The following is a 19061-nucleotide window of genomic DNA, read 5'->3' on the forward strand; positions in this document are numbered from 1 at the left end:
TGTCTTTTCATTTCTGTTCATTGAAACACAAATGCAAATTTATGTTAGTATGGTTTTTGCCTGGACGTTTTATGTGAAAAGTGTGTTTCCTTCTCACTTAAAAAACTGTATCGGGATCATAGAAAATATCGAGATCGAGAAAATAGTGTGACGAATCAAATGTCCCCATCCTTGGTGGTTGGTATATGATCACGATCTCCTACTCCTCATTCACCTTACATCCACTAGTGTCTATAAACATGTGTGAACATTTTTCTATTTCTGAAATAAAACTTCGTGCTTTTAAAGATTTTTTTACTTTGATTTTGTGTGTATGCGTGTTTTGCTTGAATGTACAAATGTGCACCATGTGCAACGCTCCTACGGACCAGCAGAGGGCACCAGACCCCCAGGTACGGGAGCTAACACGCTTGTGTGCAGCTTCACTTCAGAGCAGTGTCTCCAAGCCCTGGAGTGCGAAGGTTGTCCTTAGGTTATGGTCTAAACCCTTGAGATCAGAACTGTGCCTAAAACATTAACACTGAATTCTTAATACCATCAGTTATTGAGGTGTTTATATTTCCCTAATCGTCACAGAATTTTCTTCTCCATTCCCTTGCAAGTGAAGCACCACTAAGATCTCTACGTTTCTCCATTTTCCTTACAGGTGTATTTGACTTTGAGGGGTTTTGTTAATTTGTTTTGTAGTTTTCTGTATTTTTCTGAATGCAAATTTATCTTGCTATTTAAAATGTTTTTCAGAGACTGGGAAGAGATGTCGCATTGGGAATAGAACACTCTGAAAATCACGAGTACAGATCCCAGCGACTATGTGAAAAGTTAGTTTGGTAGCACCTGTAATCCATGCACTGGGGAGGGACAGACAGACTCGCCAGTCCTAGCCTAAGGGATGAACTCTAGGTTCATTGAAATATAGGGTGGAGGATGATGGAGGAAGAAGCAAGACAACCTCCACAGTACACGCAATATCCCCACTCACAGTACACGCAATATCCCCCACTCACAATACATGCAATATCCCCACTCACAGTACACGCAATGTCCCCCACTCACACACATACACGCGCATACACGCTTTAGCACGTTTGCTCCCTATACATCAGTGGACACTACAGCCCATGTTGTAGGGAATTAGTAATTGTATGTCCCCCCCCCCGTGTGTGTGTGTGGGGGGTGTGTGTGTGTGTGTGGTGTGTGTGTGGGGGGGTGTGTGGTGTGTGTGTGTGGTGTGTGGTGTGTGTGTGTGGTGCGTGTGCATGTGTGTGCGTGTGTGTGTGTGTGGTGCGTGTGTGTGTGTGCGTGTGTGTGTGTGGTGTGTGGTGTATGTGTGGTGTGTGTGTGTGTGGTGTGTAGTGTGTGTGTGTGTGTGTGTGTGTGTGTGTGTGTGTGTGTGTGTGTGTTGATAATGAGGTGTGGATGCGCTCACACCGTAGTGAGCATCTGGAGGCAATGAACAGGCCCAGATGTTGGTTTTTGGATTCCACCTCGGTTACTCTTATTTTTCCTATTTTTTATTATTGAAAAATGTTCTCAGACAATCCCTTCCCCAATTCCCCCATGATCCTTTCTACCTCTCTAACCTATCCACCTTTTCTCTCTTTAAAAGACAATAAAAGAAACATCTCCCTACCAACATGCACAGAAACCAAAATACAAAAACAAAAGGTCAATAAGAAAGATGAATGAATCGCTTCTCGGCCTTTTGGCTAAGATCAAGTGTAGAAAGATGAATGAAAAACCCCAAACTAAGTCGAATAAGGCCTAATGTCCCTGTAAATACCATTTGGTTCTGGGATGGCCACCTCCTCCAAGGCCTGAGGCGTACCCTGAGGTTTGTAATCTACCCAGTGAGAACTCAGCGAACTTCCTCTGCCAGTAGCTATCAGTTCATGGCTCCTTGGTTAGGAGCGGAAGGCCGTGTCTTCGAGTTCTCGGGGCCGTTGCAGTCTCTCCGAGTTCGTCTATCAGTTCTGTTGTATATGAAGATGCTGTTTCATCCGAGTCATCTACCCTCTGCCTCTAACAACCTCTTTTTCACAGACCCCTCAGCCTTGAGTGCAGAGGTTTGACAGCGACATCTCCTTTAGTTATTGGAATAAGTGTTCCAAAGCCTCTCAGTCTGCACATGCTACAGTTGTGGTTTCCTGTGTTAGTTCCCATATAATGCGAGAAGCAACTTCTCTGATGACGGCGGAATGACACTGATCTACGGATGTAGTAGAATGCCATTAGGAGTCCCTGTATTGCTATACTCTTTGGCACAATAGTATTTGGTTTTCCCTCAGCCCATAGCCAATCTAGTCTCAGATTCTTGATCTCTGTAGCAGTGTTAGGCATTGGTTCTACCTCATGGAGTGAAACTTAAATTCAATCAGAAGGTGGGTGGTTACTGCACCACATTTGGGACTATCTTACAAACAGCTCCCTGTTGGTCATAGGATTTGCAGCTGGATCGATGCTTGCCGTTCTCCTCTGTAGCCATGAATGCCCGTTAGCAGGAAGCTTCTAGTTAGGTGCCATCTTGCTACTGCCTCCACCAAGCTGGTGCACACGAAAGCTTCTAGCTAGTCTCCTGCCTTCACCTCCCCTTTCCTGGTAGGAGATATTAGGATTAATAAACATTTAAACGCCTGTTTCCCACCTTCACATTTATTCTTGGGCTCCAAACCAAAGTTCTCAGGTTTGCAAGGCAAGAGTAAAAACTAACGAGCTATCTTCCCAAAAATCTCCCTGATTGATTTGAAGATGCGTAACGTTTTCTAGGTTCATCTGGAACATTTAAAACCCCCCAAGAGTGACCAGCTATTTTTTGGTGAAGGCTTGTTGCCTTTTGGTGGGCAGTATTTTATAAATGTTGAATATATTTAAAAAGTATCCGGGTATATGGACAGAGTGAGGCAGAATTGGCGGAGCTGTTAGATATGCAGTCATAGGCAGAGGAAGTGGGGGTCTATAAACTCTTAGGTATACAGAAGCAGAAATGGGAGCTGTGGTTAAATAGGTACGGAAATACTGAGAGAGAAAACGGAGCAAAGAATCATATGGACACAGGAATAGAAATGGGGATGATACCTACACATTAGCAGAGATGAACGGGAGAATGATATGTCTCATATAAATAGATGTGAACAGAAGTAGATGGCTGAAATATACATGGGTACCACGCTATAAACAGAAATAATCAAAGCGATAAAGCATAGTGACAAATACACAGAGAAATTTAGGGTTGATGTAGGCACCTAGATATAGAGAGGTAAAATCGTTTGCTGTACATTAATTTACTATTTATAAAAGTTAGGTATTTATGATACCTAATTCTATCAGAATTTTCAAAGTCAACAATATTCTACACGTAGCTTCTCTAGCTCCACAAAACTTCTTCTCTTTAGACCTTAAAAATCTTCATTATCTACGTTTCTTACTGCAGGCAATTATACATGATTATCTATTACATACTATATATAAATATGAACACCATCCTTCTACTCAGCTTTCAGATGCATGGTAAAAACACCATGTATTTTTCCAGTATACCCTGCAGAATACTGTGCCACTAAGATGTTAGTTAGTTAGTTTTAATGCTCGTTAGTTTTAATGGCTAACGGGTATTTGATAGTATATTTTCTAATTTTATGTAAGGTAATAAAATCAAGTCTTATTCATGAATACCCAAAATAACACAGTTTTCCCAAAACAAATTACCAAGAATGGCCCTTAGTAGTAGCACAACTGAGTTCCCACCTTCACAGAGAAATACAAAAAAGTGAGTGTCAGAAATAACAGTGTAACTCTTAGAAACTAGCAAGTGAGATGAGCCCCCAGCTGACTCCACAGCTCTCAAGTGGCCAGCCCTAAAGTCATCCATACAGAAGCAACAGAGTAGACTGGGGGAGTGGATTCACGGTTCAGTAGCACCTGCTGCTTTTGCTTTGCTTTTGTTTGCAGTCAAAGCACGCGACCCATATCCACTGACACTAGTTCTTTCCTCTCCGGAAATGAAGGTGAAATGTATCTGCTTGCCTTCTAATGCTAATTGGGTCTCCCAAAAACTGTTTGCGGGAGAACATCTGCATGTAGCCTCTGGGACCCTGCCCCCACTTAGTTCTGATTGGTAAATAAAGATGCCAGCAGCCAATAGCTGGGGGAAGACAGACACAGGTTGGGTTTAATGCTCCTGGGCTTGGGACCTGAGGATGAAGGAGGGAGACAAGACCTGCCCACCGGGTAGAGAAGCAAGGAGAGCACCCTGGGCTCTGGGCCAAGAACACGTGGCCCAGAGGGTTAATTAAGGGCAGCCGAGATGGAGCATAGAAACTACTAAATAGGAACGCGCAAGTATATCCAAGAGATACTTTTATTATTTACATTTGGAGCGACTTTTTGAAACGCGCGCGCGCGCGCGCGCGCGCGTGTGTGTGTGTGTGTGTGTGTGTGTGTGTGCCTTCCACTCGGGAAGCTAAACCATCGAGGCAGGTAGTGCACGCGTGTGTGTGTGTGTGTGTGTGTGTGTGTGTGTGTGTGTGTGTGTGTGCCTTCCACTCGGGAAGCTAAACCATCGAGGCAGGTAGTGCACGCGTGTGTGTGTGTGTGTGTGTGTGTGTGTGTGTGTGTGTGTGTGTGTGTGTGTGCCTTCCACTCGGGAAGCTAAACCATCGATGCAGGTAGTGCACGCGTGTGTGTGTGTGTGTGTGTGTGTGTGTGTGTGTGTGTGTGTGTGTGTATGTGTGTGTGTGCCTTCCACTCGGGAAGCTAAACCATCGAGGCAGGTAGTGCACGCGTGTGTGCGTGCGCGTGTGTCTTCCATTTGGGATGCTAAACCATTCAGGCAGGTAGTAACTCCATGCCAGGATTTATTAATAAGTCATACTGCAGCAAAATAATTTCAAAATCTTAATCCCAGTTTGGAAATTCAAGTTCTGCAAATGCCTCAGGTGTGGGACACCACCATACACAAGAGATACTTTTATGATTTACATTTGGAGCGACTTTTTGAAACTTCACTGTGCATCATGTTATAACAAAAAATAAGAAAGTGATGAAATTCTGCTAGTAGTTTGAAAAGGATCTTTTGGTGCTATTTTATCAAAAAAGAAAAAAAGCTGTAATGTCCTTCACTACTTAGTTTAGAAAATGAGTGAGTCCATCTCTGATTTAATATATGGATGACTTTAAAAAAAGACAAGAATGTTTGCCTTCTTATACATCCCAAGCACATATGCAGAGGGATGGCAATACTCACAGTGACCTGATCCTCTCACAACAATCAGGATTCAAACAAAAGCCCCACTCAGGGACTTGCCTAAGGGTAATAATCTGTTGGAGACATTTCCTCAGTCAAAATCCCTCTTCTTAGCTGACTGTAGTTCCTGTCAAATTGACAAAAAGTTAACCAGTCCAATTTCCTATTATATTTGCTGGAGAAATTAACTCCAGAGGATGTGCTCCAGGGGTATTTAACAGCAAAGTCAGTAGTAACTAAAAAGAGCATTTGGTTTTTTAAAGATTTATTTCTGAATATTTTATATCATTTATCAAGACAGTAAGATCAAAGAACAATCCTTTTATTGATAAAATATTATATAAAGGTTAATGAGTTTCCATTTCCTCAAAATTCACTTAGCTGTCTACCAGACAGGGTGAGTTGTACCAGACAGGGTTAGTCATGGGGTTACTCTATGAATCACTGGCTACATTTTGGTCCCAGCCCTCACAAAATATATAACTGTGTCAATAACATTACACAAAAAATATGATTTACTGAAATTTACCACACAGTGTAACAGTATACATAAATTCAACCAAAGAGCATGGAAGTCATAAAATTTTACTAGTACTTAAAAAAAATCTAGTAGTGCTTTTATATATAAGAAAGTAATAAATGCATGTATATGCTGTAACTTGCTCAAACTTCAGACTCTGAGTGTAGTAACAAAAACAACAGCCATCAGTGACTCAATAAACAGATAACTTTATTAAGAGAAAACAAGATAGGTATTTATCACAAACTATTCACAAAAACAAAGCACACAGACTTATACAATACTTTGGTTTAAAATTATTTAAAACACGATGTTAAACCTGACGTTCAGGTGTAAAATACAAATCACAAAAATGCAAGCTTGCATAGATGAATGAATGGATGTAGATGTATGAGTGGTACTGAAGGAAGGCTTGGGCACTGGTTAGTGCCTTAATATTAACCAATGACATCAGCCTCCCCAAACACATCAAAGTAACCAGCACCGTGTTTCTCATTTCCTCAGCAAGGTTATGCACAGGAACGACTTGGGTTATATGAAGATGAATGGAAATAGACTGTTCCCTGCAGCCTAATTCATGGGTGCATACATGTCCACCAGCACCAGCACCAGCACCAACACCAGTCACCTTAAGGCATCCACACAGTGTGTCCTCACAGTTTTATTCAATCTCTAAATAGGCATGTGGTTTAAGGTGGTCTTTCCTCAGATAAGAGACGATATTCTATTGAGGCTTTGTTCAGCTCCATGAAATATGCACTTCACAGCCCCACTGGGGGAGTGGGTTGACCATGAACTGACGAGCACTGGGGATCCCAGCTCACATGTTCTACTCTTCTCTACGTCACTGCACTTAAGGACTCTTACAAAATGAAGTGTGTGGTTTCCTCATAGCCTAACTAAAGAAATGCCTTTTCCAAACGACAACAGAAATACATGACAGTGTCACCTCAAATGTCCTGAGAAACTTGATTTATATAACAAACTCTTGGACTTTCAAATTCAACATCTTTCAAACGTTTCACAGGGATAGATTGTTCTCAGCAGACACCAGGCATTACAGAGACTTTCATTTTTAAATGTCACTTTTATATGTCATTTTCCGTATTGTTTTCTAATATTTATATTATTTCATGAAATGAATATTTGGTTCCTCATTTAAAACCATGAAAAATACAGCTATCCTTGGGAAAGGACATCTGTCTTTCAATTACATCAAGGTCTACAGCCTAAAGGAATTTAGAAACTATTCATACATAAGTATAAAACTTCTAACACCCAAAACCCTTACCAAACTTTTAGCTAGACTCAATTTCAACAATTATAGTGTGAACTCAGTGTAGCAAAACATCCAAAGAATATCCCCCATTACCAGATATCCTTGCAATGCCTACTCTTTACTGTTGGCAATCCTTGCTGATTTGTTACTCAAACCTTTTTAAATTTTTTTCTCATCTTCACATTTGAATCTCACCAATAAAGACCTGGGCAATACAGTTACATAATTAATCCTGCCCTGACCTAAAATACTGAAGTCAGCATACTATTACAGCAACTTTTTAAAAGGAGAAAAGATCACTTTTACTTATAATACCCAGAGGCATATGAAATATATGATTTACATATTAATAGCAATGCTGGGGGAGGTTATAAGGGCAGAAAATGGCTTTTAGTGACAAACACGTAGGTGAATCAGTGTAGTTACCTGCATGACTACTTGTCTAAGCACGGCCTAGAAAAGCTGTTTTTCTATCTTCTCAACCATACCCACATTTTACTGCTTAATTCTGTTAAAAAAATAAATTAGAGCACTCTTGATAACACCATTGCAAGTAATACCTCCATCTCGGAGGAGGGGTTTCTCCTGTGTCTGTTAATGCTAGGTAAGCTTTTGAATACGTAACGGTAATTGTTAAAATTCTTAGAAATAATCTGAATATTGTCACTGAACCAAAGAACCTTTAGAACATCTCTTGCAGTCACCATAAAAAAGAACAGGAAGCTCCCACCTGTACAGGAAGTTATCATCACGTGGATACTATCGCCCGCCAGGGAATTGTCCCCTGGCAGTGCTCTGGCCACGCCTCTGCTACTCGAGGAACTGAGAAGATACTTCTAATGTTAATGTTACAAGTCAACCAGAGTAGAGTGGGAGAAGCTCAAAGCTCATCCCAGGAGATGGTGACGCTTGAGGCTCTTTTATGAATTGCATGCCAGTGGAGAGCTGACGAGACCTCAGATATACCTAACACAATGGCCTCGGGTGGATTCAAACTAATTTAAGGCAAAACTCATCTTCAGACATTGCTGGCATAAAGTGCAGGGCTCATCAGAAAGGTGGCTATTACTAATGTCATTAGCTTATCCTTGCCTTCTTGGAGATGCTACAATTAAATTTGAGCATTTCTGATGAGTTATAGCGGAAGCAGCAAAGCCTTCAATTCTTCCCTTCAATTATCTTACATATCATCATCATCATCATAAAAACTCATCAAACAAACGAAAACTCCCAGCACATATTCCCATAATACTGCTCCATGCAGCATTAGCAGGATACTCTGCACTGGGCTCTCCCTGCCTGTATTCCTTATTACAGAGTAGGAAGAAGCAAGCATCCTGGTACCTGTCAGACACAGCTATGGCTCTAAAGCACACAGACAGGGAGGGAAGTGGGGAGACTCTAGGGCTGCTTCTCTGGTTGTGAGAGGGGAAGAGAGAATGGGTGACTGGGTCACTTCTTTGCTATGAACAGCGTATGACAGACACATTGCAGACTGGTTTCAATAAAAGATCAGACTCTGAATGTTTAAGGAGCTGTTTTGTAATAGTGTGCTGAGAACATGGCACAGCGTTCACAGTGAAATACAGGGGAACATCTCCTCATCAGTGTGACTTCAATGTCAGCGCTCCTTCCACAAACACCACCCTCCCCAAACGGAAGAAGCCATTACTTGAAGTCTATTCTACCTCAGGCCTTGGATCCATGTCTACATGGGCCTCAGCCCTTCACTAGGCTGATGACCTCAGCCAATCATGAGTTACTTTTGAGAGGAGGGTAACAGATTTTCCTATTTCCCAAAGTGAGTTTTATACAAAGGCATTACTCATTAAAAATCAAGGCTGTAAAATGCTAACCATTTATATGGTAAACAGGATGCACCGCATTACTGTATGTTTTTGTCTTTGCTTTGAATTTGGCACAAATAGACTTAGGGGAGCTCTGACAGTATTAAAGCGTCCAGTGGACCACAGGTCACATACCTTACACTGGCTGCCTAGGTGCAGTGAAAAGAGTTTTCTTTGGGTATACATTTATGCATATCTCTCGTCCTAATTTAAATGTTTCTCCAAATCAGAGCACATAGTTTGGTTGTGGCTGTTTGAGTTTTGAGCTCCTTACAACACTTCCCATTTGTCAGGAAGTCACGTGACCCCCAGCATTTCAATAAGTCACTTGCAAAAATTCTCAATATTCTCTGAGAACAAAGAAGCATTTTTTCTATTCTCCTAACAAGGCAATTATGATGAATAGTAGCTTGAATGCTGGGACTAATCATCTTTCAGGTCGGCATATTTAAGCTGACTTTTACTGGCATCTTTTAGCATCGTGCCAGGCAGCCTGCAATGGGCTCCTTAACACACGGTGCTCATGCAGTAATACTGGGGTTAACAGCACTCGGCCTGCAAAGAAAACAGGTTTATAAACCAAAGAGTTCTCAAGGCTAGAAGAATTAGTCCATGTGTTGATAACAAAACACAATACAGTGTGGACCTAATAATTAAATTGCATGTTCTCAATAACAGGAACAAAATAAATGCTTTCCTTTTGATATAGAAGTTAAAAACTAAAAGAGCAGAGACCACAGTGAAGACTGGCAGTTCATTAGGAGCTGATGGTTGTTTCGATCATCTCAAAGATATATTATTTGACTGATAGCAAAAATTTTAATTAAGAATAATTAAGAACATTTTTCTATCTTCTTACTCATAATAATTACTGGTACTCTTAAAAAACTGTTCACTTTACAAAAATAAAATAAAATAAAATATTTTAAAATTGTAGTCCTTAAAAAAACCCTAAAAGGTAACAAATTTTCCAATACTGATGTTGAGCTGGCCATCATACAGGTAGCACTGCCTTTGGCCATCCATGGCGACTCCAGCATTCTGGTTAAGTGACTTGGCATTTTTTAAAACTAAAACATGTCCATTTTACAGTAATAAATATGATTAAATGAAGTTCGTGCAAAACAAAAAATGCAGCTTTTATAGTTAAAAGTGATTATTTCATGAGATAGAAAAATAAATATTTATAAAACTAAAATATGGCAGAAGATGTTGTCTATTTTGCCTAATTATCAAATAAAAATGCAATTATATTTTTTCTTTAGTTACCATTTCATAATACCTTTAAAACTGAAGTAAAATTTAGCAAAGGGCAGATAAAGAAAGACACAGCATTACACTGTTGGTAAGACTAGGCTGTGACATTAAAACCATTCTGTAGACTGACTTAAGGCTGGGCTCTCCGTTTGCCTCCTTCCCTGGAGGCTCTGCCTGCACGTGCTTGATGGCTGACACTCAGCATGTATTCACTCCCCGTGACGGCACTGCCACAGCCCTGTGTGTCTTTCCAGATTACTGTGGCTCCCACGGCTCCACTCCTGCCACTTTTCACTCAACTTTCTATCAGCTGTCACTTTATGACAGAAGATTGTTTTCAAAATCAGAGATCAAAATCTGTTGGGAGCAGCCTCCCAGAATCCTCCCCAAGTTTAAGACAGTTTGAAAAGACAAGGCAATGGAAGGCAGGTAGTCCTTAAATTATTTCTCGGCAACCTTATTTCTGTCTAAGTAAACAGCATACTGAAATGACAGAAAACGTCAGATCCATACATTGAAGAGAAGAGCAGGTCAAGCTGGGAAAATGGCACTCATCTGTAGGTTCAGCAGGCACAGCTGCCATTTAGATTAGTAAGGGGTACGGATAAATACACAGACTGAGGCTTTCTAGAGCAGTTTAAAGGTCTTAAGAGAAGAATATGATGACCATCTGCATAGATGTATATACCTGGATAATGACTCACTTCATCAAATTCAACTTCCATTGAATTAATCTAATATTGCAGGTGCCTAAAACATCACTGTGAGGTGAACCAAAACTGTTGTATCCTAGGATCAGGAGGCTGGATCTGCACGCTAGGTGAACTGACGGACAGTATCAAGTCTTGTGGAAACTGTTCTATTCCTTTCACTCTATAATTAAATTAGAAAAGGCAATGGAGGCTACGTGTTCTTTAATTCATGGACCTGAGAAAATATGAAAATTAAGGTCTATACAAATAAAAATTAGCACATGATCATTGCCTAAGGGCATGGGAGAAGACTTGATCCTGAGGAAACAGCAGTAGGCTAATGGGTCAGGGTTACACGGCCACCCAGAGCCGCCACCAATCCACTGATTCAGGAACACAGGTTTCCACTGCTCTGGGCTTCCCTATACTTTATTGTTGTGATTTTACTTTTTCTGAAAAGGATAAAAGCAAAGGCTGTGTCTTTATAGTCTCATAAGAATGAACAGCAATGTAGCCATTTCACACTTTCCTCCGCCTCCTGAATCCAAATGTTATGCCTGGATAATGAATCTCTGTACACTTCTAATTGCTAAACAAACTCAATTCTCTAGATGCCAATATCCTCTAACTAGCAACTGTCATTTCCTAGACTTATTACATCCCAGCATATTTCCACAGAAGAGATGGCCAATATTCAGAAGTACATTTTCTTACACTGCCCAAGTGACAAACATAACCAACATTTTAAAATGAAGTGAAATACGTTTTTAGTTAGAAAACACTTGAGAGAAACTCCCAGCAATGGCACATAGAAGGACAACAGCCAATGTGGAATGCATGTTGTATCTTCCAGTAATATGTGCTACAAGAAGTCCATTTTCGAGGCAGATCCCTTTTTGTTGTTTTGTTCTGTTTTGTTTTACTGCTTATTATGGAAGCCTGGGGAGAAGAGAAAAAGAAAAACCATTAAAATCCAGGTAACTGGGGGCAGGGGGAGGCACATGAAAGACAGAAAAGAGAATTTAAAGCTAATTGTCTTTGTAGTTTTAATTTTGCCACAGATTTTACATTTAATAGTGTAAAAGTTCAAGATAAATATTGCGCAGTCAACGTGTAAACTCCATCCTGAAGCTCTACACCTTCTGAATGGCTTCCTAACTCCGTATGACTCCATGGAGATGGAGAAGCCTTGAATCTGCTTCAGTTTGCTATGTAAATTTTTTTATTTGTACATTCTTTATAATAAAGTTTTAACAAATTTAAAAAAGATGAAAATTTTTTAAATTCACTGTCTCCCTGTCTAAGATACATCTTTGTTTCCATGTACTCCAAATGAGTACATGAATTTTTAGCAAGCCTTTGCTTATAAAATATCCATGTACAGAATCAATTTGTCATTTTAATATTTTGCAGCAAATATATGTTGAGGACAGAGAGCCATACACCGTCCCCAAATGATACAACCTCAGGTTCAGAAGAAACAAAACCACTCCCGGCTGCATCGGAGACGTTGAAAATATCAGTAAATGAAAAGAAGGATCAAAATATCACCTACGGAATCTTCAAATAAGTTCAATCAAATATCGAGACCTAATCCTGTGACTTGTTTTGCAATCATCTTTCCTATACCCCTACTTCCCAAGGTCTCACTGTAGTTCATGCTGACCTAGAGTTTCCTCGATTTCTCCCTCTGCTTGTGAGTGCTGAGACTACAGGAGCACAGCACCACACAGAACCGACCTTTACAAGGCTTACTCTACATGACTGACAACATGGACTCATTATTTTACTACCACTATTTTGTAAATAGGGAAGTTAAAAAGGAACTCTATCTCACTATGTAACTGATAAACGTGTATGTGTGAGAGCATGTATGTGCACATGTATGCATGTTTGTGTACTGTTAATCTATTTCCCATCTTCAGGGATGGCTGAAACCAACATGCTCGAAACAAAACTGCTCTTTTGAAACTTTTCTCTGAAACATATGCATAGACTATCTAATGTCTCACTACTAAACTGTTTGGCTAACAAATAGCAAGTGAAGTACCCTTATTCAGAAAAGTCTACATCTGAGATCTTCTTCAAAGTCTGAAACTGAAGAGTGCATTAGTACAGAAAAGCTTCAGCCTTCAGATTTCAGTTGTTTAAACTGTACCGATAACACAGTCCAATATAAGTGGGACTGCATTTCCCTTCAGTATCATGGAGAGCACTAAGTTCTCCCTGGAGAAAAGTGTAAATATGCACGAAACCTTGAGCTTAGTTTAAAGTGGCTTACTTCAGGCTTTCTTGTATTAATAACTGCTGAGCAGCAGATGACTTACTTTTTTTAACCCCATTATTAAAAGACAGCATCTCATTTCTTACTACATAACACAAGGCTTACAAAGAGGATCTCAATTGATCAACAGATGCTCCTTACCTTTGTGTGAGGACTCTGACTTTGAAAAATGACGTGTATTACTATGCTGGTTTGTGAAGTGGGTGGGATCCACATCCTCAGGGGCCATCGCTGCGGGTGGCGGTGGTCTGCAGGCAAACAGAATTTAAAGAATCTACAATGTTCCGGCTCTCACTGAGCAGCACAACAAAACTCCTCTGTGCAATCTGAGTGTCCAGTGAGTGCTTCAGGATGCTCACCTTAGTTCTTGGAGAGCTACACGTCTTTGAATAAATTATTTTTATCGTACAATTCTTGGTGTGCATAAGTCTCTACTTTTTTCCCAATATGTAACATGGATGAGTCATTGCTATGGAACCAAATGTGAATGAGGAATAGCTTACACTTAATTTACTCCATCCTGGCAGATTTTACTAAGAAAGAAGTGAATAAACTAATAAAGAAAGTAAAGAAGAAAACAAGAAGTCTGAAAGTGCTATCAAGAATGGGAGAACTTTATCCACAATTGTAGTTCTTTATCCACTAGGTGCTAGGTGGTAAAATCCACCTTAAAACACTACAACTTTCTATGCAAACCATTTAAAAGGTTTTATGTCAAGGAGAAAGATAATGTCAAATAGAAAAATAGATTATTCTAAGTATTTATTAATTATTTAATATAAACATTTACAGATATTTGGCATTGATGAAAATGGAAAGGAAAACCAGCTTAATTCTTTGATTTTCCAAAGAATTAAGAATTTTCCAAAGAATTTTCAAATTTTGCAGTAAAATATTGAGCCTAATCAGGCTGTGATAAATCAGATCTATACATTACTAAAGCATGCTTGGTATAATAGAGCCTAATCAGGCTGTGATAAATCAGATCTATACATTACTAAAGCATGCTTGGTATAATAGAGCCTAATCAGGCTGTGATAAATCAGATCTATACATTACTAAAGTATGCTTGGTAAAATAGAGCCTAATCAGGCTGTGATAAATCAGATCTATACATTACTAAAGCATGCTTGGGGTAACTATGCTGTGGCCTGAAAAGCCGAGTCATTCAGTACACATCTGACTCTGCAATCTCCAAATCAGAGTTAACACTGAGTATCTCTGCTTGTCCCTAGTGGAGATCTCTTTCTGGAGATCTCAAAGGTGACAAGAAATGACGAACTGTACGTACATGGAGAACTCAACTGACCTACAATATAAGTAGGCACAACAGCATGATCAGATGAGGTGAATGGCTGATCCAAGTGAGAGACTTACTCTTAGAGAATCAAGGAGACTCTGCAAACAGCGCTCTGATCAACGGAGAGCTATGTGTATGTGTGCATCAGTCGGAACAGCAGCGCCCACACATATGATGTGTGTTTATGTATTTTCAAATAGAAGCCATAGGTCAACATCTGTACTTTGTGCAGCCCCAAACCAAAGGAGCAACACAGTCTGAGAACTAAGGGCCTGCTAGAGTGATCTGTTTATTCTCGCATCTCAAACATTCAAATGTCATTTAGAAATACAGTTTTAATTTTAGGTTTTTGTATTTTTGTTCATTTTATTTTCACCCCAAACCATGTGCCTGCAAATATTGTCCGTTGTTTGCTTGTTTTCTCAATGACGACTTACACTCTTTACACCTTTAGAAACTAATGAAAGGCTTGTTAGGAAGAACGGACACAAAACAAGTGACTTCAGGACTTGGCTTCACAAGAGGGCTAAAGATGGCAGCCAAGTCCGACAACAGAGTATGATCACCACCACAGCAGAGAGTTCGCCTTACTTTTTCATGAATCTCAACAGAGACCCCTAAACCTGAGGACAAGAGCACAGGGATGTCCACGCAGGGACAATCAATTCACTTCAAGACACCTTCAGGGCTCAGGCTCAGCTGTGTTCAAATACTGCACATTTTATTTTTAATTGAAATAGAATTACATCACTCTTCCACTTTTTCCACTCCTTCAGTTCTGACATGCCCCTCCCAACTCTCAAGTAGATTTCGTTTTCTTTGATTATATTTGTTACATATGTATATAACACATGTATGTGTATGTAAAATCACATGCATACGTACTGAATCCATTTGTGTTGTTTGTGTGTTTCCAGCTGACCAATGTGCACTAGACAACTGACAAGTTGGCCCATCCTGGCAAAGGCTGATCCTGCTCCCCTTCTCCCAGCAGCCAATGGGTATCTGCAATTCTTTGTTTATGGGAAGAACCCAGCAAAATAGCCCCCTCCACATTAACACAGCCACTGATATTACTATTGCGCAGATCTTGTTTTCACAGCTATTTCTAGAATAGACCATTTCACAGCAGACTTCCACTGGCTACAAAAGGAACACATCTAGATTTACTGTTTCCTATGCTATTATATTGTAAAGGGAATGACTGTTTCCAGGCTAGTGATATTTATCATTGAAAATGGGAAAATTCTTACAAATCAAGAGTCTATTCCGTAGTTCTTGTGTTACAATTACCTACTTCCTTCTCTTAAAGCTATATTTTTAATTAATAAGATTGCTAAATGTTCTTCAGAGTTCACTTCAAAAGCCATCTGCTGGTTGCCTGCAGTTGAGTCACGATAAGCGGCCCCTTAGGCTTCTCATGCCCAGTGTTTTTACCCATCACCTAGTGATCTGGTCATTATCGCAACAGCAAAGAAATGTCCATTCTTAGAGAGGGTTCTTAGCCCTAAGTATTAGGATAATTAAAAGGTGATGAAGTACAGATAAATACAATCAATATTCATATGAATGTGCTAGAAAGTAAAGGAGACTTGTACAAGTTTTAGACTTTTCTATGGCTAAAAACTCAAAGCAGCTGACATTTTCAGTAAAAAGCCTGGGGCTGAAGCCTTGTTTTTCTCTCTTTAGACAAGTTCTCTTCAGAGGTGGCTTACAACACCCTCCTCCTGCCTCGGCCTCACTAGGTTGGGAGTGTATAGAAGTATGCCCCTAAAGTTTCTGACTTAGAATTAACACACATTACTGACTGATCCTTAGTTTTCACAAACAAGAGGAAAGGACTTAGAAAAGAAATAAGAAATAGGAATTTTGATGGTGAATATGCTAAGCTTTACATGATTTTATTTTTGGACTGATGTGGGGCTGCAGGCAGTGAAAAGTACCCTGATTTCTGGGCGAGATGGGTGGAATCCCTGGGATACCTAAAAGGGAAAGCAGGTGCATTCCCAACCTTCCAGATCAGGGCCTCTCTAGCTGCAGTCCCCCCCACCAACTCCTGTAGAGAGGTTTGAGATAGACCAGTCTGTAGGGCAATGCCTCAAGCCCCTCCTCCACAGATGAGGACATGGCCACAGGTCACATAGGCTCAAGACAGATCAGTCAGTGAAGACAGGACCACGCCCCCAAATATGTAGATGAGGTATGACCCATTCAAAAAAACTGCATTTAAGTGCCATGTTCAGAATTAAAGGTGTGCAGGAATTATTCCATCATCTGAGAGCTTCTGTCATAAGAGGTGTAACACCGTCACTTGGGGAAGAGATCTGCTCTCCTGCAATCGATGGCAGAAGCTGCCCTGTACCCCTCACCTGCTAGTCAGTCTCGTGCAGGCTCAGCCCGGTCCAAGCACCCGAAGCAGCAGCGGTGGAAAGGAGAAGGACCAGCAGTGGGGGATGAGGCAGGGGTCGGGGGGACTGGGGAGTGGGGCGGTGGGGTGGTGGGGTGGTGGAAGCAATTCCCCCTCCCTGCCCGAGTTCTATCCACCTGAACCCTGGCCAGAGATCGCGGTGAAGAGCCCTGTGCTCCAGAGCCCTACAGACTGAGGCACTGCTGAGCTGAAGTATTACACAGAGCAACTGTGGAACTCATGTTCTGTTACCTGTTATACGAACTCTGTCTGTGCAAGTGGTTACCTAACCTTTCCATCGTAATTAAATGTGAAAACAGACACTGCAACAAGCACGCAATCACAAGGCGTTAAGTCAGTTCCAAACTATGAACAGTGTTTCATAAAACCCTCATTTGTTTGCTCATGTATGCAGTATTTTAGCAAACAATGGTTAAACAAGTGATGTTTTCAGCATGAAGAAGACGGGATTCTAAGTGCACCACTCTACTCTAACTCCTAACAGCACGATAAGAGACCAGGGGAGAGTGTTCACTAGATCCTCTGAGTCTTCAGAGGATCTATTTACATTCGGAGAACTTGCACTTAATTTTAATGAACCTTTATAAGCATTCATCCCAGAGAGTCCTATTATCTTTTGTCAACATTAATGCTCAATAGAGGCAAGGGATTTTGGAAGCTGAATAAAAACACCCCTAAAAATGATTTGAACCCATTTAACTACATAAAAACCATATATTAACTTCCTGAGAACAGACTGTCTTTTCCTTTGCTTGGATACTGTAGGAATGTACAGAATTATAAATGTAAACATTCTATACATGCTTAGGAAAAACTAAAAAGTAACAGATTTTAAACCAATTATATTACTACTGTCCTCAGAGCAATACAAACCCAGTATTGAAAGGTATTTACCATCAGGGACTAGACAAGGCTGCCCACTCTCTCCCTATTTATTCAATATAGTTCTTGACGTTCTAGCCAGACCAATCAGACAACAAAAGGAAGTCAAGGGGATACAGATCAGGAAAAGAAGAAGTCAAAATATCACTATTTGCAGATGATATGATAGTATATTTAAGTGATCCCAAAAGTTCCACCAGAGAACTACTAAAGCTGATAAACAACTTCAGCAAAGTGGCTGGGTATAAAATTAACTCAAATAAATCAGTACCCTTCCTCTACACAAAAGAGAAACAAGCCGAGAAAGAAATTAGGGAAATGACACCCTTCATAATAGACCCAAATAATATAAAGTACCTCGGTGTGACTTTAACCAAGCAAGTAAAAGATCTGTACAATAAGAACTTCAAGACTCTGAAGAAAGAAATTGAAGAAGACCTCAGAAGATGGAAAGATCTCCCATGCTCATGGATTGGCAGGATTAATATAGTAAAAATGGCCATTTTACCAAAAGCGATCTACAGATTCAATGCAATCCCCATCAAAATACCAATCCAATTCTTCAAAGAGTTAGAACAATTTGCAAATTCATCTGGAATAACAAAAAACCCAGGATAGCTAAAACTATCCTCAACAATAAAAAGACTTCAGGGGGAATCACTATCCCTGAACTCAAGCAGTATTACAGAGCAATAGTGATAAAAAACTGCATGGTATTGGTACAGAGACAGACAGATAGACCAATGGAACAGAATTGAAGACACAGAAATGAACCCACACACCTATGGTCACTTGATTTTTGACAAAGGAGCCAAAACCATCCAATGGAAAAAAGATAGCATTTTCAGCGAATGGTGCTGGTTCAACTGGAGGTCAACATGTAGAAGAATGCAGATCGATCCATGCTTATCACCCTGTACAAAGCTTAAGTCCAAGTGGATCAAGGACCTCCACATCAAACCAGACACACTCAAACTAATACAAGAAAAACTAGGGAAGCATCTGGAACACATGGGCACTGGAAAAAATTTCCTGAACAAAACACCAATGGCTTATGCTCTAAGATCAAGAATCGACAAATGGGATCTCATAAAACTGCAAAGCTTCTGTAAGGGAAAGGACACTGTGGTTAGGACAAAACGGCAACCAACAGATTGGGAAAGATCTTTACCAATCCTACAACAGATAGAGGCCTTATATCCAAAATATACAAAGAACTCAAGAAGTTAGACCGCAGGGAGACAAATAACCCTATTAAAAAATGGGGTTCAGAGCTAAACAAAGAATTCACAGCTGAGGAATGCCGAATGGCTGAGAAACACCTAAAGAAATG

The 19061-nt window shown here is 40.3% G+C and overlaps 1 protein-coding gene across 2 annotated transcripts in view; it reads right to left on the reverse strand.

Annotated features, from left to right (window-relative positions):
* Nucleotides 1–5944: 5944 nt before the first annotated feature.
* The window catches only part of Ccdc50 (coiled-coil domain containing 50), a 62301-nt gene continuing 49184 nt past the window's right edge, over nucleotides 5945–19061 (reverse strand). For both annotated transcript variants that reach the window (NM_182736.2, NM_001401395.1), the window contains 2 exon segments: nucleotides 5945–11773; nucleotides 13260–13366. In NM_182736.2, coding sequence (NP_877400.1) covers nucleotides 11754–11773; nucleotides 13260–13366 — 127 coding nt within the window. In that variant the 3' untranslated portion in view covers nucleotides 5945–11753.

This window comes from Rattus norvegicus, chromosome 11 (assembly GCF_021556685.1).
Source record: "Rattus norvegicus strain SHRSP/BbbUtx chromosome 11, alternate assembly SHRSP_T2T, whole genome shotgun sequence".
NCBI lineage: Eukaryota > Metazoa > Chordata > Mammalia > Rodentia > Muridae > Rattus > Rattus norvegicus.